Source organism: Nestor notabilis, unplaced genomic scaffold, assembly GCF_000696875.1.
Source record: "Nestor notabilis isolate BGI_N333 unplaced genomic scaffold, ASM69687v1 scaffold16798, whole genome shotgun sequence".
Classification (NCBI taxonomy): Eukaryota; Metazoa; Chordata; class Aves; order Psittaciformes; family Psittacidae; genus Nestor; species Nestor notabilis.
The window spans coordinates 78605-100501 of NW_009938911.1; the positions used below are offsets into that span (position 1 = coordinate 78605).

General features: G+C 45.8%; 1 protein-coding gene across 1 annotated transcript in view; it reads left to right on the forward strand.

Moving 5' to 3' along the window:
• RREB1 (ras responsive element binding protein 1) overlaps window positions 1–21853 on the forward strand; it is a 65532-nt gene extending 43679 nt beyond the window's left edge. The window contains exons 8-10 of the mRNA XM_010019596.1: window positions 120–2862; window positions 17454–18197; window positions 21327–21853. Of these exons, the coding sequence (XP_010017898.1) occupies window positions 120–2862; window positions 17454–18197; window positions 21327–21853 (4014 nt within the window). The remainder of the gene's footprint in view (window positions 1–119; window positions 2863–17453; window positions 18198–21326) is intronic.
• Window positions 21854–21897: the final 44 nt, after the last annotated feature.

A 21897-nucleotide genomic window follows, 5' to 3' on the forward strand; every position in this document is an offset into this window, starting at 1 on the left:
GCTCTAAACTCCTTAACTTGGGCAGTGGAAGAGAGAGTAAACTGGTTTTGTTTTGCAGAAGCATGTGGTGCCTTTCCAGTTTGAGATGTCTACTCTAAATATTTTTGCATGTCTTGCAGGTCTGGTGTGAAACAAATTTGCGAAGGTGCATCAGTGACTTCCATCGATTTATTTGTGAGATGTGTAACAAGGCATTCCCCATGCTTTCGGCGCTCAAACTGCACACAGAAACTCACCTGTTGGATCAGGGAAAAGACAAGCACAAGCAACAGTCCGCGATCCCACCCGGCGAGAACCCAGACCAGAAAGCCTTCATGGCATCCTTGGGCCTACAGTACACCAAAGACATCAAGCCTGTCAAGCAGGAGGACAGTACACAAGATGAGGTCCAAGAAATGCGGCTCAGAGCACTGAAGAGTAACCTACCTCAGGAACCCGGCAGCACCGGTCTGCTCAGCCTCTCTCCTCTGGAAGCTGCCTCTATGGGAGGGTCATTTTCAGTCCTTCCCCCTACAAAAGAAAACATAAAGCTTCTCTCGCTGCAGCCTTTCCAGAAGGGTTTTATCATCCAGCCTGACAGCAGTATTGTGGTAAAACCCATCTCCAATGAGTCTGCCATTGAGCTGGCAGACATTCAGCAGATCTTGAAGATGGCTTCTTCCGCTCCTCCTCAGATCAGTCTTCCTCCCCTTTCTAAGGCACCTTCTGTCCCTGTGCAGTCCATTTTCAAGCATATGCCGCCACTGAAGCCAAAGCCTTTGGTAACACCCCGAACAGTCGTCGCAACCTCTACACCTCCTCCTCTTATCAGTGCCCAGCAAGCCTCCCCTGGCTGCATCAGCCCGAGCCTCCCACCTCCCCCTCTGAGGCTGATCAAGAACTCAGTGGAGTCCTCCTCCAACTCTCACCTCTCTCAGCCAGGAGCCAAATCGAGCCCTTCCTCGCAGTTGCTCCTCCAGCCCAAAGTAGAGCCTTTAACTCAGCATGAGATGAAGACACAACTGGAGCAGGACAGCATCATCGAAGCTCTCCTGCCTCTGAGTATGGAAGCCAAAATCAAGCAAGAGGTCACAGAAGGAGACCTCAAAGCCATCATCGCAGGGGCAGCGAACAAGAAAGCCCCAACCATGAGGAAAGTTTTGTACCCCTGCCGTTTCTGTGACCAGGTGTTTGCCTTCTCTGGTGTCCTGAGAGCTCACATCCGTTCTCACTTGGGTATTTCCCCATACCAATGCAACATCTGTGACTACATTGCAGCTGACAAGGCAGCGCTGATCCGGCACCTGCGGACACACAGCGGGGAGAGGCCTTACATCTGTAAAATCTGCCACTACCCGTTCACAGTGAAAGCCAATTGTGAGAGGCACCTGCGAAAGAAGCACTTCAAAGTGACCAGGAAGGATATAGAGAAGAACATTGAGTACGTCACCAGCAATGCTGCAGAGATGGTGGATGCCTTCTGCTCCCCAGACACTGTGTGCAAGCTGTGCGGTGAGGACCTGAAGCATTACCGGGCCCTCCGCATTCACATGAGGACGCACAGCGGCTGCCAGAAGAAGAAGCCGTTTGAGTGCAAGGAGTGTGGCACAGCCTTTTCGGCCAAGAGAAACTGCATTCACCATATCCTCAAGCAGCACTTGCATGTGCAAGAAAGGGAGATTGAGAATTACATCTTAGCAGTGGACTGCAGTGCCCAGGCAAGCCAGACAGACCCTTCCTTATTGGAGGACAGCACTTACATGGACCACAAGCCCATGACGCCTTTCCTGGAGCCACAGAATGGCTTCTTGCTTGGGACATCGTCTCATGTTCCCATCAAACTTGAGCCTGCGGGCAACTTCCCAATGGATTTTGATGAGCCATTGGATTTCTCTCAGAAGAACAGAAGCCTGAGTGCTGTGCAAGTGAAGCAGGAGAACCTGTTTGGCTCTTCTCCTGTGTCCTTCTACGACTGTTCCATGGAGCCTATTGACCTGTCCATCCCCAAAGCCCTGAAGAAGGATAAGGAAGATGTCCCGTATGAAGCTAGGAGTCAAGAGTTGGCTGCTCCTGGGAACAGTGATAAAGCCTATAACTGTCTGCAGTGTCCTTTGGTTTTTGGTGCCAATGGGAACACAGAGAAAAGCAGGGGTGTCAGACATACCCAGCCACTGAAAGGTTCATTGCATTTGACTGTCCCAATCATTTCCCCGGCTCTCCTTGGCAATTCTGCCTTGCTGAGACCCTTGAGGCCTAAACCACCACCGCCGCCTCTCTTGCCAAAGCCTCCAGTAACTAAAGAGCTGCCACCGCTAGCTTCCATTGCACAGATCATTTCATCTGTGTCTTCTGCTCCCGCTTTGCTGAAAACGGAGGCTGCAGACACCAGTCCCAAGGCAGTGAGCAGCTCCACTGGGTGTGACAAATCAGGGAACGCCAAAGCAAAAGTGACAATCGTGACCACCGTGCAGAGAGACTCCAGCCTGCCCAGTGACCTGGCTCAGGCATGTGATCCAGAGCCATCTCCTGTTGCCGAACCTGTGTTGACTAAGAGAAGAGGTAGAAAGAAAGGAACAAAAAATAAGCCTAAATTTAGCAGTGGTCTGGATCTGGAGTCAAGTGGAGAATTTGCCAGCATAGAGAAGATGCTGGCTACCACAGACACTAATAAATTTAGCCCTTTTCTGCAGTCCACTGACAATTTCAAGGAAGAAAGCGGCAGAAATGGAACAAGTGAGGATGAGAAGGAAACTGCTGAAGATAAGCTGCTGAGAGGGAAGAGGAATGCTTACTCAGACTGCCTGCAAAATATCCCCTGTCCTTACTGTCCTCAAGTCTTTCCATGGGTAAATTCTCTACAGCGGCACATACTCACTCATACAGGTAAGAGTGCCTTGTGCTCACGGTGGATTGTAGTCCCTGAGGGTGTTCCTCACGGAAGGCCCTCCTCATGAAGGGATGTTTATTTCTTGTCCTCTCTTTGATGTCTGAGTGGTATTCTTTGTTATTTTTCAAATCCCTAGCCATTGCTGTATAGTGATGGTGGTGCATTTTTTAGTAATGGAATAGTCTCTGTGCCTTTGAGTATCAAGGGGGCAAATTAAGCTGCTAAAACCCATTTGACTTCAGTGGCATAACTTAGCATATTCGGTTTTGCTAAGACTCTGGTTTTGGTGTTCTGTTATTACTGTCTTACCTTGAAGGTGAACATGCGTGTTGAATTTTTCGTTGTACTGTACACGGTTTGTTTAGCTGCTTCCAGCAGCTGTTTGTCTGCACCAGTAATGATAAAAAGATCCATAAAAATGAGAGCAAATAAGTGTAGAATTATGGCAGGAAAATAAAATAATATTATATTTAGGTAGGGGGTTTTTTGTGGTTTTTTTTTTTTTTTTTAATATTGTGGTGGCTTTTATTTGACAGATCAAAGAAGGAGGATGCAAGAAGCATCATCCTGAACATTACATAGTAGCTTGCCTCTAGGAAATGTTTGTTCTCAGTGCTAGACAGCTGAAGGTGGGCTTATGCCCTAGGGCGTGGAGATGCTTATGGAGTCTTTAAATACTGTGCCACTGTGTAAGTAACCTCAAACCTGCTGTAAACAAAAGGAGGAATTGGGAGGCAGATTTATACTAGGTTTGGGGTTATTTCTTAATTCTTCCCTGTAAAGGAAATACTTTGTTGAATGCTGTGCCGATTTGAAGTTCACTCCTTTTTCCACCCACACTGTAATAAAGTAATTAGTAGATTCTCATCCTGCTCAGAGAGAGAGAGGACAAAGCTCTACCTGCTGTTGCTCCCTTTTAAGTCAGTCACAGTTGTTGATACTATTTACTTCATTATGCAATCTCAACTCCTGGTGTAAAGAATGGAAGTTAGGGATATTTGCAAGAAACATAGGTGACCTTACCACAGCCTTATAAAACATAATTTCTTTTTTTTGGAGGAATTGAGGTTTCCTGGAGCAACTGATTCATGTCTGTGCTAAAGAGGGAAACCTGCTGAGGAGGTAAAAGAGGCTAGCTAAGAGGTTTAAAGGGAATCTGAGCTGTGGAGCAGTCCCTATTAGTTTGCCTTGGGTGACGCGAGGACATAACTTGCAAGGTATCAGTGCAACAGTGAGGCTATTGTTTTCGGGCCCACAGAGACCAAGTTATTTCATCTTATTAAGCATACAGTTTACTTTCAATGCTGAAGGAGGGCTCTTTATTCGTATCAATTGTTTTCTAACACCCTGCTCTCCAAACCAAATACATAGTTACTGAAGAACTGTTCATGAGACAGAAAACAATAGAGAGGCTTTTCCCAGACTTAAGAGGTTTGACCTGCTTATTGATGGCAGACTTCCAACGGTAGCAGCATTGGTGTAAACCCTTAATGAAGACAGGAGAATGCACTTGGACAGGAGTTAAACTGGTAAAACTTGTCTCCCCTACGACCACCTCCCTTGGAAGGAGACACTGTCCCTTCAGAAGGCCTGTGCTGCGGTCCCCACAAGGAATGCAAGCAACTGTGGCTGTAGCAGGTCTGAATCCTCAGTGCAGATACGAGATTTTTGGTGATACTACAGCGGTGGCTATAATCAGATTCTGGTTTATGCATTCTGACAATGATAATACTGAGCTCTTTCCTAATCGTGATCAGTGTTGAGGGAGCCTTCTTGTTGGAGGACCACCCCACAGCAAGCTTTGACTGGCATCTCCTTCCACGTGATGCTAGCACTCTGTTTCTTGGAGTTTGCAGTAGGTCTACTGTGGCAGCAGCTAGATGAGGCTTACTGGAAGGAAAAAGGGAAAGGTAAGCAGGGAAGGCAGAGGAGATTTAGGGAGGTGATACCAAAGCAAGCACTAGGATGCATTCAGGTGGAGTGATCCCTGTGTTTTTGTTGCGAGTGTCAGGTGCTGGTGACATGGGAGGAGTTTGGCAGCTCTGTGATAGATGCAGCAGTTTGTTGCGTTTGTGTTCAGGGTGGGCGAGTTTTTCTGATGGAGACATCTAACAATGTCATAGTGCAATGCACTGTTCCTGTCCCCACCTATTGCACAGGCAGTGACTTGTTAGATAGCTCTGTTACTTCAAAGTTGTTGATTAAAAATTCTATTCACCAATCTTATTGTAAAGAGAAAAGGGCAACTTTGTTGTCTGGGCTTGATGGCTGCTCCCTGATCTGGCGAGAGAAGGGGCCAAGAGGCTGATGTGAATGGGATAGATGAGAGCCCTGGTGATCTTCTTAAAAACTGCATGTGTTTGGTATCTGCTCCATAGGCAATCACTGCAGGCAAGTTGGTCCATGCTCCTGGATTTCTGTAGTATTCTGTTATATAAAAACCCAAGGCAGTCATTTCAGCTAAAAAGTGGCAACTAGCTCCATCCATTTGTAAGGAAGTTGGAGTAATCTATGTAAGTGGTCTAAGCTAATAGTGAGTGAGCATGGCTGAGGAAAAGTTACATATTTTTTAGTATTTAATTATATCTATGCATTACAGTCAATTCTGACACGGTGTACTCCTTCCATGCGGTGTTAAGGTCATATTTGCCCTTTGTGAAACTGCAGAAACACATATGCTACCAGTAACCTGCGTCTCTTGCTCAACCAGAAGGCGCCCTAGTGGAAGCTTTCACCCTGCTTACTCTTGCCTCAACACCACTGTGTGTATTTTAGCTCAAAAGCATTTCCCTGAAGAAGCATGCACCTTCCTCACCCATTTTTATTTTAATGCAGAGCTCACAAGTGCGGTACTGGGAATTTTGCATAGCTTGGATTTACACAGTGTTTAACACAGTACCTGTGTTTTGTTTGAACATGCTTGAACACTTGCTTGTAATGCTTTCTTTCTCTTGATGTCTTTATTGTTTAATTTAGTCTTCTATGTTCAACTTGGTTTGCCTTTCTTTTTTGTTCTTGCCTCCTGCTCTTGACTTTTTTCATTCTCAGAGCATCAAGTAAAATGAGCCCTGCAGGTGGTGCAGTTAATTTTGCTCCTTTTATGGCATGTGCATCAGAGCAGGTTCAGTATAAAATTTTAAAAATCATCTTTTTTTGGCCATTAGTTTGTTACAAATAACCTAAATCTGCAAAGAATCACTTAAGGATATTTTTAGAGTGATACTTACTTGGCTCAAGTTTATTTTGTGTAGAAAGTGGCAGAGGATGTTTTTTTTGTTGTTTTTGTTTCGTTTTGCAGTTAAAACAGACATGAACTGGACAAGAAAAGATCTATAAACAAAATAAAATGATAAATAAATAGAATGGAGTTATAGCAGCCCATGAATCTGAATGTTTCCAGTTGATTGGAGAACATAAGTCATAACTAAAAGGGGACTGGAGGCATTTTTATTCTTCTGCCATAAAAGCAAAGTCAAAGTGAAATTGCAGACATCTTAACGTTGCAGCATTTGTCCTTACTGTGGCAATAATGTGTTTCCAGTAGGACAACAGTGGCAGGAGATATCTTAATTAAGGGATGATCTTCTTACATGTTGTTATAATTTAGATGACCTTTTATATTGAAAAAGACTCCCTTCCAGTGACTGTCTTCCACAAAGTGCCCAGCCTAGGCTAGTCCTGCTGTCCTAACCATATTTTACGGTTGGTTCTGAGTCAGTATCTAGGCACTGATGTATTTTAATCCAGCCCATGACCATTCTTAGAGAAGAAATTAATAAAAAATCAAGTCACATTGCACTTACACCGACTGTTTAGGTTACCCTCCGGCAAGCAAGCATACTTTAACAGAAGAGCAGTTGCCTTTAAGGAACAATACAGGAAGCAGAGAATGATCTTTTTTTTGTGCCTTTAAAGGTGACATTTTTGGAAAGCAGTCTCGTTCCCATTTGGGAATATGACTGTAACTTGGGATGGGAGGATTGGAGTTTGCACAGTAAGCGGGATTTTTGTTTGGGTTTTGAGACTTCCAGTTAGGACATTTGTGTGGAAAGGATATCTTATCTGTTGTTAAGTATTGGTCTGTATGACAAATACTTGGTTGATAGAAAAGTTTTAAAGGCTGAAAATATGAGAAAACTGTGACCTGAGATGCAGGTTGAGTTTCAAGTAATTAATCCCCCGCTAATCCTGTCATTGCATGCTTGAAAAGAAATGTGGAAAGGAATTGGGCTATCATGAAGCAAAAGGATTTCTGCTGAACTTTGAAGTTCTGTTTTGTATTTGCATTGTGAATGAAGCCAAATTAAAAGTGCAGAAAGTGGTGGTATTTGTAACCATAAATTTACGGTTGACTTAGCAAGCATCTAAAAAGAAAGAGTGACTTGAAAGCCTACAAAAAGCAGTGCCTTAATGCTTCTAAAAAGTTCTGTTGGCAGTGGAAGAAAATTAAGAGAAAGAAACAGCACCTGAGGTGTCTGAGATGCAGGGAATCCCTCATATGGGCTGAGATTTTAATTAGAACAGAGCCAGCTTGTGGAAGATTAAAGTGAGAAACACTCACAGCGTTGTATCAAAGCGGCTGCTGGCTGGGAAGGGGGTGTGCGGGGAGGTGTGTGCACACGTGTGGGTGCGTGTAGGGGGCCGTTCAGAGGTTTTGGGTGTGAGGTGGAAGGTGTGAAAAGCGCTGACCTCCTTTTACAAGTAACTATCCTCACAATCTCTTTGTTCATCACAAAGATGTCTTGCAGGACTGCTTTCCTCGCTGCACTGCATGATCCTGGCTTTTCTTGCAACTCTTCTGTGCTCAGTCAGTTCCCTTGTTCTAGTCATTTAAATGAATTACAGATGTGAAAAGCCGTCTCCTGTGTGGAAGTAACTGAAGTAATTGATTTCTTACTTGACATACAGAGCTTGATTCCATCGAAGTCAATGGAAAGATGCCCCGTGGCTTTGATGGAAGTTGTGTCAGATTCACATGGATGATAGATGTCTCAGAAGAGAGCCTGCTGTTGAGGAGCTTGCAGTCAGGATATTGTAGTTGGTTGCTAAGCAGTAAATGGGGAAAAGAAGTTTCTTATTTTGCATTACAAGGACAGGTAGGCATACTTTCTTCTTGTGTCAGGCCAGAAGCCCTTCCCCTCTCAAAAATGTGGTGTTGTCTTTTCTGGCAAATCTAACAGAATTTGCACAAACCTGGAGTTGCCACCTGCTACCTGAGGAGAAATGTGCTTATTCCCCAGTCTAAGGAAGACGATGCTGGATCTGAGTGGTACGTGAAGTTTTCCTCAGCTCTTCTGCTATTCCTTCAGAATAGCAAGCCCAAGCTGTATTCGGTCAGACTGAACACTGGAGACAAACAAAGCACAGGGACATGACAAGTGCCCTGTCATGTTAGAGCAGTGGTACATGCAGCGAAGTACTCATGTCTCTCATGGTAGCAGTAGGATGTGCTATTTAGGGTGAGCATGTGTGCCTGCCCACTTCCTGCGATCTGTTCCTCTTAATGCTCTATCAGCATCCACAACTGCTGCATTAGGGTTGCATGTTTGAGGGCACATCCCTGCCTGCTCCCTTTACTACCTCTTTATGGGCCTGCTGTCTGCAAGTCTCTCCAGTGGCTTTCTGAACCTGGTGATGCTCTCTGCCTCCAACCTTGCTTGGCGTCAAGCTTCAGAAGTTCACTGTCTGCTGTGTCAGGAACTGTTTTTTAATCTCTTTTCAGCTGATCCCTGCTATCTTCAGAGATTCCCCCTTAGTTCCAGTATTGCAGGATTTGGTGAATTGCAGTTCTTTGTGTGCCCTCTCAGCTGCCTTCATAATTTTTAAATCTCAATCATAACACCCTGTTTTCTCCTTCACAAGAGAAGTCTGAACCTTTCTGGTGTCTTCTCGCAGGGCAGCTGCCCCATCACTTGGATTCGGTTTGATGTGCGCCTTTTGCAACATGACTTACCTCCTTCCTGTGGCATGGAGACCAGAAGTGGACACCAGGGCTCTGAACAGCAGAGAAGGGGCACCTTCTTGCTTTCAGTACTGTTACTCATGGTACCCCAAGTGTTTCTTGGCTTTAGTTTGGCTGCTGCTGGAGGCCAAGCCAGCGATCCTGGAGAGCTGTCAGCGATGGCTCCAAGGCCTCCTGCCTGAATATACCTGCCAGTACCACATTCAGCATCACATAAGCATGTTCTAGCTTTTTTTTCCAGAGGCATTTTACCTTGTATTCGTCTGCATTGAAGCTCACCTGCCATTGTATTGCCCCCTCTGTTCTGAGAGTTCAGCAGTGAAGGAGATCGATTGTCAGAACATGCGGAGCTTTGTTGTAGGCAAGCAAGTGGCATTCAGTCAGAAAGAACAAGCTGACACAAAACCAAGGGTGAGGGCAGTCACTCAGGTTTTTTCTTTGCTGGCCAAATGGGATGGGTACAAGAAGGAAGCTCAGCAGATGGTGGTACATGTCCCTTGCCTGAAAAGTGTTTGCACAAGGGAGCTGTTGCTGTAAGGTATTCACGCCTCTAGCAGAGACGACAAGGGTCCCTTTGTGACACTTTGAGTTGGTTTCACAGGACGGTTGTTGAAGTAGCAGACCTAAAAGCAGCAAGAAGTTGGCTCTGTGCTAAAATGACACGAATGAATGGTTACTCTAAACCTCAGGGTAGCTTCTGATCAGATTGCACAAAAGCGTGCATAGGATTTTCCTTACATTTCCAGGCTCCAGTTTGTTTGGGAAACTGCTGTCTTCCCAGCCTATCTCATCCTTTCTTCTTCTTTTAATACAGCAGGTTTCCTTGCAGCGATTCAGATGTAGTAATACAGGTCTCGGTACTAGTCTGGCATTAAAACCAGCCATGCTGGGGACGAGTTACGACGTGATTTGATCTTGCCTATCATGAAGAAACCAAGTTGTCTTGTTACCATGTTAACAGCCTGTAACTTCACAGGGCTGTAGCCACAGTATCTGGGGCATCACGTGGGCTCTTTCTGTCTATGCAGACAACAGATGGCTACAGCGTGAGAGAGGAAGACTCATGTTATAACATGATCCCCTCGCAGAACAAAAGTCTGCAGAAAGGGCTCTGAAAGTGCTCACCTCTGACGATCTTCACGGCAGAATGAAACTAAAACATATGACTTGAGTCTAATGAAAACTTTCTTTGTATTCATAGGGGTGCTAGCACAGCTCAGCTGGCCGGCAGGGTAAGGAGGCAAGTGTTTCTAAAGCCTCTTCAACGAGCAGTGGTGTGGCACGTAGGATGGGTAGGACTGTGGTGGAACGTAGATGTTCTTAGCAGCCAGCACTGGGTTGGTCAGAGTGGTTTGACCTGCCCCTGGCAGACAGAGCCTTGGGCCATGGTTGGATAACACAAAGCACTTCTTGGCTGTACTGGCTCAACCTGTTCCCAACTGTTCATCCCCTCAACTGTAGCTGACCCAGCTGCCCAAGAAAATGAAAAGGGCAAGGGGAGGGACCAGCAGTCATGAAATCAGTTCCTGGATCCAGCTGGCGGCACGGCCCTAAAAGAGCACATTGATGCAGCTGAGGTGTGGAGTTGGCAGCATCTCCTGGGAGGTGCTGAGGATAGATGCTGTTGAAATTGGCTTTGCTGTCAGATGCTTTGTGTCTTCCCTAGCAGCTTTAGACAGCAAGGAAGGAGCCCAGATCCTATACTGTTATAGTTACCGTGTGCACTTCATAGCACAGCTTAGTGTTTATAACTGGCTTCGCCAAGTGTTGTTTAATCGTGGTCCGAAGTCATTCAATGGCTTTGAGCTTGTGATCTCCCTCCATTGTCCAAGAAAAATGGATTTCAAAATCATGTGGAAGTAAATTAACAATTTGAAACTGTGGCTTACTTTTAAATGGGGTCGTTTCTCTCTTTGTGCTGTTTTTTAAAAGGCGATGAGTAGCGTGCTTGGGGCTCACATGCAGATCCCATGCAAGGGCTGTACTTGGAAGAGAATAATCGTCCAGATTTCACTGTGTGCCAGAAGGCAAGGGAATGAAGGGAGATGCTTGGGTGGTGTTTGGTCAGCCATAAATGAAGCGAAGCTTTAAGATGAGGTGTAAGACAGGAAGCGCAATTCAATGGAGTGTCACTGGGAACAAGTTTATAGAGGGTTTCTTTTGGTCTTGTTTTAAACCAAAACAAAAACAGGATGGTGGTTTTGAATAAGATTCAGCAATGAGTAGGCTGTTAAAGTGATGGGCCTTGTGTGTGTCCTTGCTGCATGGAGAGGATGGGAAATAAACTGAGGACGTCTTGCCCAGTTCGCAGCAGTCAGGCCAGGGGAGACCTGTACCGACAGAGAGGCGTACAGTGAAATTGTGGAGCAACTTCATGAATCGCTCGCTTTCATCATGTTAAAGCAGCTCTGCCTTTGTCTCCTTAGGGCTTTCTGAATGCTCCCTTCTTGCAACAAAACACAGTTGATGGAGGAGAGATGAGGGATAAGGAATGGGGTAAAGGATTGTCTGTTACGTAATACAGAAAGAGACTGTGCTAAGGAAAGATCCCTTTCTTAAAGAGGCTTGCCCCTAATGTGAAAGGGTCGAACACAACTGCTCTGTGCTAACTAGGCAAATATTGACAAAGTAAGTGTACTCAGCAGTGAATTTTCTGATTAGCGTTTAGCAGAATTCATCTTTGCTCTAGATATCTGCCAGTCTGTGATCCCTCCAGAAATCATGTGAGTCCTGGGTAAAGCAGGGACTTTTTGTTTTTCCAAACTGCTCTAGCTGTTTGTACCTCTGAACTACATTTGTGGGTATTTCCTAGAGGGCAAAGGGCTTGAAACTGCATTTTCAGTGTCAAAGTTTAACAGACACTCCAGAGCTGCAGCTCAGGGTAAAGCAAGAGTTGCTTCCCACTAGGGTTTGGCCTGAGTGCTGGGGCTGTTGTTTGGAGGATACTGAGAAGATGGTATATAGCTTGCTGATTGTATTGCTGGCTCGATATCAAAATGCCTTTCTGCTAAACGGTGGAATTCACTGTAAGCTGAAAGCCAGGGATTCCCCATTCCCCCACCCTGTCTTCAGTGCAGATTTCCACTATGTAGGTGCAGCCAGAGCTAGTCCTGAACGCTTTTCTTTGTGTCAGTGACTTCAGGTGCTCTCTTGAAGGTACTGGCAGTTCATACCTTGTGTCAAAGGCAAGCAATCTTTTTTTCTCCAGGATTGGTTTTCTCCTTTTCCACCAGATATATTCAGTTCCATTTACTGCAAATAGTTCTTTTCTATCTCAAATGTTTTCATTTCAAGAGGCATGCAGATATGACCAAAGCTCCCTCAACTGTGAACTAATAATATATTTGTGTGTGTGCGTGCAATATAATGAAGATGGCTAAATCTTAACGTTTGGACTGTTTATAACAAAAATAGGCAAAGATAACCCCCAAAATTTTTCAAATCGACTCCACAGCTTGGAAGGATGTTCTCCAGATCATGGGTGGAAGTAGGAGCAGCATTGTGTGAGTAGGTCAAAAAAATGCCAAATTTACTAGACTGCTACCACCTAGTGGTATCTACCTCTGTTGTAAAACACAAAATTAGCCGGGGTTATTTCAGTTAATGTAGGCAAATAGTAAATCGTTGGCTCATCTGGCTGATAATGCCAGCTGCTTGTACAACATCCATTTCCAGTGCTCTGTCTGCTCCACTTTTGAGCATTATTTATGTAATGGGTTTTCTAGCACTTCTCTCTAGAGCAGGAATAATCACAAAATCGTTTCCATTACAACACCCTGTTTTATCTACTAACTCCTTAGCATCTCAAGCTCTACTCTATTCCACCTTAGTTCCAGGAAAAAAGGAAAACTATAGGAAGGCAGAATCAAACCAGCAACCTCCCCACCTTGATCTGTATCTAGTCTTTTATCTGAAACTTCCCACATTTGGTGTCGCTCTTGCTAATAGTTTGTGTATGCAAGAAAGCAGTTTACTCCTTTTTTCTTTCTTGCCACATATAAAAGATTAAGCAGACTCTTCCAACTAGGCTGACAGAAAACTGCAACCTGAACTGTAAATAGACTTCAGCAAAACAGTCATTTTTTTCCACAGTTTGAAGGAAAAGTGATTTTGGCTACAGCTATATAGTGGTTTCTTTCATGCAAGCGGAAAAGTTTCTGGATTCTCAGATGGAGTCCTTGAGGTTTTGCTTATGAATATATCTCCTGAGAAGTTCATTTTTCCCAGGAGCTGACGAGGCAGCAGCTCAGTTACCAGTGTTGTTCCGTGTTGCCTTCCTCCCTACATCCCTACCTCCATGCTTGTCTCCTCTCTTGCCCCTTACCTTGCCCACATTCTTTGACTCTAGTGTCAGAAATTACATCATCAAATAGTGTCACCTGCTGATCGTCACTGTGGAGGAGTGACACAAACTCTGGTTGTCTGTGACAAGGCCATGTGTTCTGCTCCCATGGTTGCTGAAAAGGTGGCGGTGGTGGTAGCCTTGGCAAGCAGACCTCTCCACTCTTGTCCTCTTGACTCGCCAAGTGTAAGTATCTGTGGGATAACAAATGGACTGGAAAACATTTTACAACCTTAGCAAGCGGAAGATGGGAAAGGGGTGAACGAAAGGCAGGCCTTTCCCATGCACCCTGCTTTCCTCGTCACCTGGATGCGAGCGACTGCTCTGCACTGTAAATCGGGCAAAATTCTGTAAACGGGAATTACCCATCTGAGAGGAGCTCAGCCTTGTTGGAGGGATGTTTGCCCAGATCTGAAGACTCAGTCAAAATCCTCCACCTTGTGTAAGACACAAGCCTGCTGGTGTTGTATGGCCAGTGAGGTTTTTGTTGACGCAGATAGGCATGTTGTAAGCAGGGAAAAACCAGTAGTGTAGCCAAGCCAAACTTCGGCTGGAATGAATGGAGTGGCTGCCAGTGCAGCCATCCCTTGCACTGCAGGAGAAATCACACGAGACGTGACACGGCCGCCTTCACGACTGTCATGTTTCCCACACACCTTCCCAGCTCCCCTGCTGCTATTCCAGTTCACCTGCAGCAGAGCTGGGCAGATTCTCACGCATCCCCAAACAGCCGGGGTTTGTGCAAAGCAGCTCGCTGCTTCACCAGCTGCAAAACCAACCGCGCAGGTTGGGGGTAACCACAGAGCAGCTCAACTAGTCGGGAGCTGCCACCTTACAGTATGCATGAGGTTTCATAGGGGCCTGTGAAACTCCTCGGCAGAGAACGGCAGGTCTGGTTTGTGCAGGTAAGAAGGAAGAGCGCTCACCCAAGCACATACATGTGTCAGCACGTTGCCAGCTACGTTGCTCCCTGAGCTTTGAATGTGGTCATTCAGGGATGGCAGGCCAGCTTCAGAAGAGAAAGCCTGCATGCATCCGTGTCCCAGGGGTCTGAAGTGGTCTTTGCCCTTCATGAAGTTGTTCAAACTTCACGTTTGTTTTCCTTGATGTTAACCTCATCTGTTTGTCTCTGCTAGTAAGGCAGCATCGTTTACCTGTGGACCACCTTATCCCACCTATCCCCTGGTGCACAGGAAAATGTAGTTGCAGGCCAGACACCCAAGAACAAAACAACAGCTGGGAAAGGGCCTAGGGCACAGGGGAGAGGAAAAAAGGAGATAGAGCTCGGGTATGGTTCATTGGAAGACGAGTGTACTATGAGAAAAATATTTTATTTTGTTTTTTTTTTAATACTGGAAGCAGAAGAATTAAAAATGAGGGGAAAATTAGAAAATCTTGCGTGATATACATGTTGAATGTAAAAGTTGGGACATACGCATTTGAGAGTTTAAAGGCATTCTGGTTTTGACTTGTTCTTACTTTGGTGGTACCAGTGTATATTCTCCTTGTTCACTTTGCTCCTGATACTTCCTGTTGGAAACCCAACTTACTCTGCATCTGCTGTCTTTGGTTTGGTCAGCAAAGAGTTACAAAACCTCTCTATGGGTACAATAAAAGGGGAGCTCTCTCCATCTCTGTCTCCTTTTGCTCTTCACTCTTCTCCATCCTAACACAGCTCACATGGTTTCCTGCCCTACCCCCTAATGACCCCCTCCATGCTGTGCTTGCAGTCTTTCCTTGGCCTAACACACATCCGGTTGAGGAAGTGTTTCCTGACCTTAGTGGGGATGGGACAGGATGGCCTGTGCCTGTCAGGAGGTGCCCCACACTTTACTGTGGATGGGCACTGATGGCAAGGGTAGAGGAGCTGTCTTAGGTGCTTTGTTTTGGTGTCACTTTAAGGTCTTTGTGCCTCAGATCCACTTTGCCACTCAGGTTTTGTCTATCACCCACAGATACATCTTTGTGTTGGCAGCAACCAAAGGTAGCTGGGGAAGCTTCCGCTCCTCTTGACTGTTGTTTCCCTTCCCTCCTGCTCTTAGCCTAAAGGGAGCGGTGATGATGAGGTTGCTTTGGTCCAACATAAACCTGTGCTCTGGTGAAAAAGACCCTGTGTGAATGCTTGGGAGTGGGTAGCCAAGGAAGGACAAGGACCCTTCCAGCAGTAGCAGGAGGTCACATCAGTTGCCATTAACTCTTCCTTTCATCCCCACTCTTGGGCCAAGGTGAGGTGCTGCCAGTGAGAGCCATATGTGCTCATCCTGCTCCCAAACACAGTGTGTGGAAGAAGGCAGCGGGCTGTGCTTCCATTTTAAATGTCTCCCCTGTGTAGTAGATACGGCCTGGGTTTGGCTTCTGGGCTCACTCTCTTGCCTGTGGCCTGTGCCAGCAGCTGCAAGATGCGGCTGCCTTCATGTAACCAGGAGAACCATGCATGGGCCTGGTTTCTCATACGTGCCTGGCTTCTGTTTCTTTGGGTTATGGAGCAGAGCTTCCCCTTTATTATGCGTCAGCATTTCAGCTTGATTTTTAGAAATTACCTCTCTTTATTTATAATAGCTTTTTTTTTTCTTTCCTTTTTTTTGGGCCTAACTATAGCTAACAGATAATGAGCCAAAACACAGAATTCACATGGAAATTCATAGGGCACTTGTAGGTGACCTTTGTCTTCAGATGCCCACATCCTCAAATTCTCCAGCTTTATACACAGATTATGGCTCAGTTGCATGTTTTAATGGGCAGATAATTAGATGAGCGATGAACTTTGTGGAAAGCTTTTGTGTAATCCACTGTCTATGTAAATGGATCTGTTTTGATTAAAAGGTGAGATTATTTTTTTTGACAGGTCACTTCTCCCCCTTCCACCCCCCAAGGAAAAAGCGTACTGAGGATTCTACTCTGTTGAGTGATTGATCATGATTACTGGAAATGCCACTAAGCTTTGACATTTATTTAATGGCCATTTATATCACTTGTGCGAGGAGATGGTTCGATGCAAGTGATGTTGCAAGACTGCATTCGAACTGCTAGGTGCCCAAGAACTATCTTACCTTCTGTAATTACTCCTTGCTTATGAAGAAAGCCTGCAATAGGAAATCTAGGTAATTTGGAGGCAAGCACATCCTGTTCCATGTCAGATGTAGAACTTAAACTGCTCTACGAAAGTTTCTAAATCCCTGTAGTTACTCAGCAGCTATTGCGCTTGCAGATGAATGCTGAAATGCCGGGTAGGTTGTGTTGCTCCCTTAGCTGCATGCTGTCAACAGGAAGGAGGTGGAGGACTTAAAGTAAGGAAAGTTTCAACTTTTAGAAAGCACAGCTTGCAAAGTTCATGTCCTGGAACAGTTGCTGGGAAGTGGCACTGAGGATGCAGTTACATGCTGTGCATCATTGTCAGCTTTGGCCTCCGGATCCAGTCCAGCTTACACGGACACTGTAGGGAGCTCAGGAAGGGTACAGCTCTAGCCCTTTGTTCTCCTGAAGCGCCTTATCCGTTCTAATTTTTTGGACAGATATCTTCAGCAATATCAGTGCTGCAAACTGATAAGGAAGCAGAGGAAGTTATCAAAGTGGACATCTTAGGTGGCTTGTTTTCTTGTTGGAGTAATTGTGAAACAACAAAGGGTGCTGCCTGTTACTGCATCTTGGCTTTAGGTTTTGGTTCCAGGTGGTGTGTCAGTGTGTATCGAAGACTCACATGTGGACGAACTTCTGCATCTTTTGCTTTTGTAACTGACCTTTGTGTTATCGTCTGCACTAACCTGTAACATTTCATCGTACCAGTTGGTTGCATGAGGCCTTTCTATTCCCTTTGAAAAGCATTTCCTGCTACTTATAAATCAACTTGATTAATATGTGGATGTATATTACTTCGATCTATGTCAACATTTATCATACATGAGTTTATAAATAACACACCCGTCTGTCTCTGGAATGGTGTATCTGTAACAGTTGTGACCTCAACTCTTCTCTAGTGCCTCAGCATTTTGTGTTCTCTGGTTAAATTGATTATATTAAACCTGACTTCAAGTAACTGACAAGAATGTGAGTGTATTTTGGAAAAGAAAGCCTTTTGTTACGTATTTTTAATCATCTTGTTAATTGGGCTCTGGGGTTTGATCTTTCTTCAGCTTTAAGTTACTGGGCTGGATAACAGATAAGAGAAACAGATGTTGAGAGGCTTGACCAGAAGCAATGCTCATGGGTCTGCGTGCAGCCTTACTGCTGGTAGTGTGAATTAGCAGAGAGCATCCCACTGAAAGTTTCTCTCTGCTTGCTTGCAGAAGGCCAGTCTGATGCAGAGACATTAGCTACAGGAAATGAAGTCTTGGACCTGACCTCCTGCGAGAAGGAACAGCCAGAGGAAATAACAGAGCTACCAGCGAGTGAGTGCGGCCCCAAGGAGCAAAAGGCTGACTCCCCTCCGGCAGAAGAGGATGCTGAAATAAAAGCAGATGGATATGAAGAGGGCCCTGAGGAAGATTCTGTAAGTAACAAAAGTCTTGACCTCAATTTTGCCAGCAAATTAATGGACTTCAAGCTGGCAGAGAGTGACCAGAGTGCAGGCAGCAGTACTCAGACTGAAAGGAAACATGCCTGTGACATTTGTGGCAAAACCTTCAAGTTTGCTGGCACTCTTGGCCGTCACAAAAAGGTCCACATTCGTGAGGACAGAAAGGATGAAAAGAGCAGTGAGGATGAAAGCAAAAGCATTCAGGATAATGCAGGAGCTCCCTCGATGCAGGACTCTGGTATTGAGCAGGAAGAGTCTCCGATGGACTTGAAGGTAGTGGAGTCTCCTGTGGACTATGAGGCAACAGGAAAGGAAAATGAAGAGAGCGAAAGCATCTCTGAGGGGGAAGGCACAGAGAGAAAGTCCACTGAGAAGAGCAGTGATGACAAAAAACCAAAGACTGATGGGGCTAAGATTACTGCAAAAGCAGACAAAAGAAAGAAAGTCTGTACTGTGTGCAACAAGCGTTTCTGGTCTCTGCAGGATCTGACGCGACATATGCGGTCTCATACAGGTAAGAGGAGGCTTGAGGGCAGACAGATCACAAGCAGGTTTGCCACCAGACTGCGGCATCTGCTCTGTAGGTGCACAACTGCTGCTCGCACTTGAGGTTGGAGGCAGTGCTTTTAGTCTTATAGGTATCTGCAAGGTGTCTCCCCAGTCCCCCATACAAAGTCTGTCAAGGGGAGTGGGAATTGTCACCACTGCCTTACCTTCAGTCCCCAAACTGTTTTTCCCCATCTTGCTTGCAGGATTTAGAGGTGAGGGCCAGTGTGGAGAACCCTGTGCAGTTGTTCTGCCCAGCTTCTGACTCCCATCTTGTCATGTGCACACCTCTTCCCAGTGCTTTGATGAGCAGTGGAGAAACTTGTCAGTGTACAATAAGACTTTATCTCTGAGGGAAGGTTGAGAGAGAGAGAGTCTGGTTTTGTCTGATTATCTAAGCCTGGTATGGGCAATGTGTTAATGTGCTGGTCACCTGCATGATCTGCTGCTTGAGTGAAAGGCAAAGCAACAGTGGGCACCCTGCTCTTCATTCAGGCTTGGGCAGGCGGAACACAGGTAGTAGAACACTTGTCTGATGACTTTGTCTCATCAGTTAAAATATGTGAGGTTGCTTTATGTGATACATGGTTTACAGCAGTACCTTACTAATAAGATGAAGCCATGAACCAGCTGAAAGGTGAATTAATCATTCATCCCTATTAATGCATCCTTATTAATTATGCATTTTACTGTTAGGAAGCTGCTCTGACATGGGAAAACGGGTGCAGTTTGACATTTTGTCTCTTTTGAAGGTGCTCTCTGCTGAAGACAACATCTTTGTGATTAACAAAATATTAGTGCTGTAATTGACAGAGATGCTTAGTAAGCTACACCCAAGAGTGTGTGGTGTCCCTGCTAGTGTGTGGTGTCCCTGCTCATGGCAGGGGGGTTGGAACTAGGTGATCTTAAGGTCCTTTCCAACCCTAACTATTCTATGATTCTGTGATTCTATGAAAGAGTAGTGCCTTAACCAAATCTTATATCTTTCTAAATCATAAATACTGACCTGTCGAGTGCAAAACTGTCCTGTTTTCTTCTGGCATTGAGCCACATGTGAATACAGGACAGGTCGTGTTCTTGTGCCTATTTTTCATACTAATTCAGAACCTTTGGGAACATGACAATATCTACATTACTAAGTTTTATGCCCAAATGATGTGTGCCCAAATGATAATTCAAACAAATACCATATGTTTGAATCGTTTTCATTGCATCCTGAGCTATGTAGGCCTTGTCAGTGTGTTTTTTTCCTGTTTGTTTCTCTTTCTTATTTGACACTGAAGGATGTCTTAACATAGAATAGGTGTTGAAAAAGAATCTGGGATAGTGCTTTCTTCAAGTTTAGTACCATCTATCCCCAGTGCATTTTCAACTGAGGATTTTCCCTCCATACTGTGGGTTGACTCTCCTCTCTGTTCCACTTGCTCACCTATATTGACAAAATACTGTCAAGTTGTAACATTGCTCATACTTCGGGTTTAATGTGTGGGGTATTTAAAGATAACTATACGGTTTCAGAATTACTTTACTCAGAAGAGGAACATTTGGGACACGCTGAAGTGTGCAAGAAGCCTCTGCCTACTTACTGAATGGCAGTCGGGCTGGGAGCATTTTGTTCCCCCGGTGCAGGCTGCTTCCCAGCGAGCACTTGTGGGGTGCTCTGGTGCTGCCTGCCCAAGCGCAGGCTCAGCCACGGCGCTGCATCAGCGGCAGCTGGATGGGCAAAGGCTGTTGGCCCAAAATGCTCATCGGGAGCTGTGCCCTCCCTTGATAGCAGATGCCTGAGGAAGGCATCCAAGAGAAACGTTTCCCAGAGACAGCAGGAGCTACTTGCGCGGGTTTTCTTTTAGTGACCCCAAGCATTAATACAAGTGGGAAGTGAGCCGCAAGTGTCTCGTTCTGAGTGCGGTGGAATCGCAGCACTGAAAAGTCTTTAATAGGCACAGTCGGAAACGGAGGATGGCCCAGGTGGAATCTTTGGTTCTTCAGGGCTGGCAGTACCTTGGGGCACTGTGCTTGGTTGGGACTTGGGAGAATTTTGTCTCCAGGGCTGTGGTTGCTTTGTTTTTGATGAGCCTCCTGCTTAGGAAAGCATGCAAGTGTCTCAGGTGTAAAAAGCAGCTCTGAGAGCGGAGCAGATTATCAGTTGGTTACAGTAGAGGATGCCTGCAGCTGCTCTTGGCTTGAGAGTCCAAAATAAGAGGAGGGATTTTGTCCTGCAAGTAGCATTTCTGGCATGTGCATGGAGGAGGTTTTTCAGGGGCTTTCACAAGTCACTCCAGTCCTAACACACCAGAGGGCTGAGCAACACCAGCAGCTCTGTAAATAACATTCTGAGGCAGGCATTTTTCACTTGGACAGTGAATTCTGATCACCTCTAACAGACACCTCCCGTGTCCCATAAATGCCTGACAAGTCTAAGTCCTTTAGCTGCTCTGTGTCTGTTTTGAAGTGTGGTGATAATTTCTTCTGCTTCACAGAAGGAGGAGGGGCTGTTGTGGCAAGGGTAGTTCCTGACAGCTTCTCTTCAAAGTTGGTGGTTAATCTGTGCATTTCTGTCCATGTGTCAGCATCTGAGAGAGGAGAGATGTTTTCTCACGTGCTGTTCAGTTCAGTTCAGTTTGTAAGAGCTGTGGACCAGAGTTACCTGGGCAGTCCTCTCTCTCCGCGTATATCAGAGCCTGACCTGCAGTAGGGAGACCCCATCGTGGGCTGGTTTCACAAAGGCCTTTTCACTTTTTCTCCAGAGGACAAAGTGAAAACTTCTTCCAGAAAAGTTGGTGACTGAATTAGGCAGGATGCACCTGGGGCTTGCGTTCTTTCTCCCTCCTTAGTGCAGGACCATACTAAGCTCGCAGAAATCTCAAGATACTTAGTTTTGATTTTTGATTTGTGCCCCAGGAGATTTATCTGTATTCCTGCTTGCGTGCCCTCGGCTAGTTTGCTAGTACAGAAGCAAAAAGTCTGCATAAAGGCAAACATCCATGTTTGATACAGGTACTGAATTTCCAAAGCACAGGGTGTCTATGCTGCTTGAAACAAGAGGGAGGTGCGTTTGTGACCTAATTGCTGACTTTGTATTCTGCTTGTCTTCTAGGTGAGAGACCTTACAAGTGTCAAACCTGTGAACGGACCTTCACTCTGAAACACAGCCTGGTTCGCCACCAGCGCATACACCAGAAAGTCAAAACCACCCGAAACCATGGGAAGGAGAGCGACAAGGAGGAGACGCAGTCAAGGTGTGGAGAAGACAGCGAGAACGAGTCTAGCCACAGTGGTGCCAACCCCATCTCAGAAAACGAGTGCGACTCTGCAGGGGGCATCGGTGGCCAAACATCATCCCTCACGGGAAGCCGAAAAGAGCCCCTGGCCGGCACGGACCCGGGCCTCTCCCCATGCAGAGAGGAGAGGCCGAGCGGGCGAGGAGCCGGCGCCTGCCTGGTGGAGCCCACCAAGAGCACACAGAAACAGACCGCAAAAGACCAGGAGCCTCGGGGCAGCTCGGAGCACGAGAGGCCCTCGGGTTTCATTCAAGACTTGCTGGAGATGCACAACAAGAAGTCTCCCATGAATCACATCCTTGCCTCTGCAGACAGTGCGCCTCAGCTCCTGGGGGTTGAATGACTTTGCTCAGAGGCTGGAGCCGTCCCGGCACGCAAGCTGAAGCC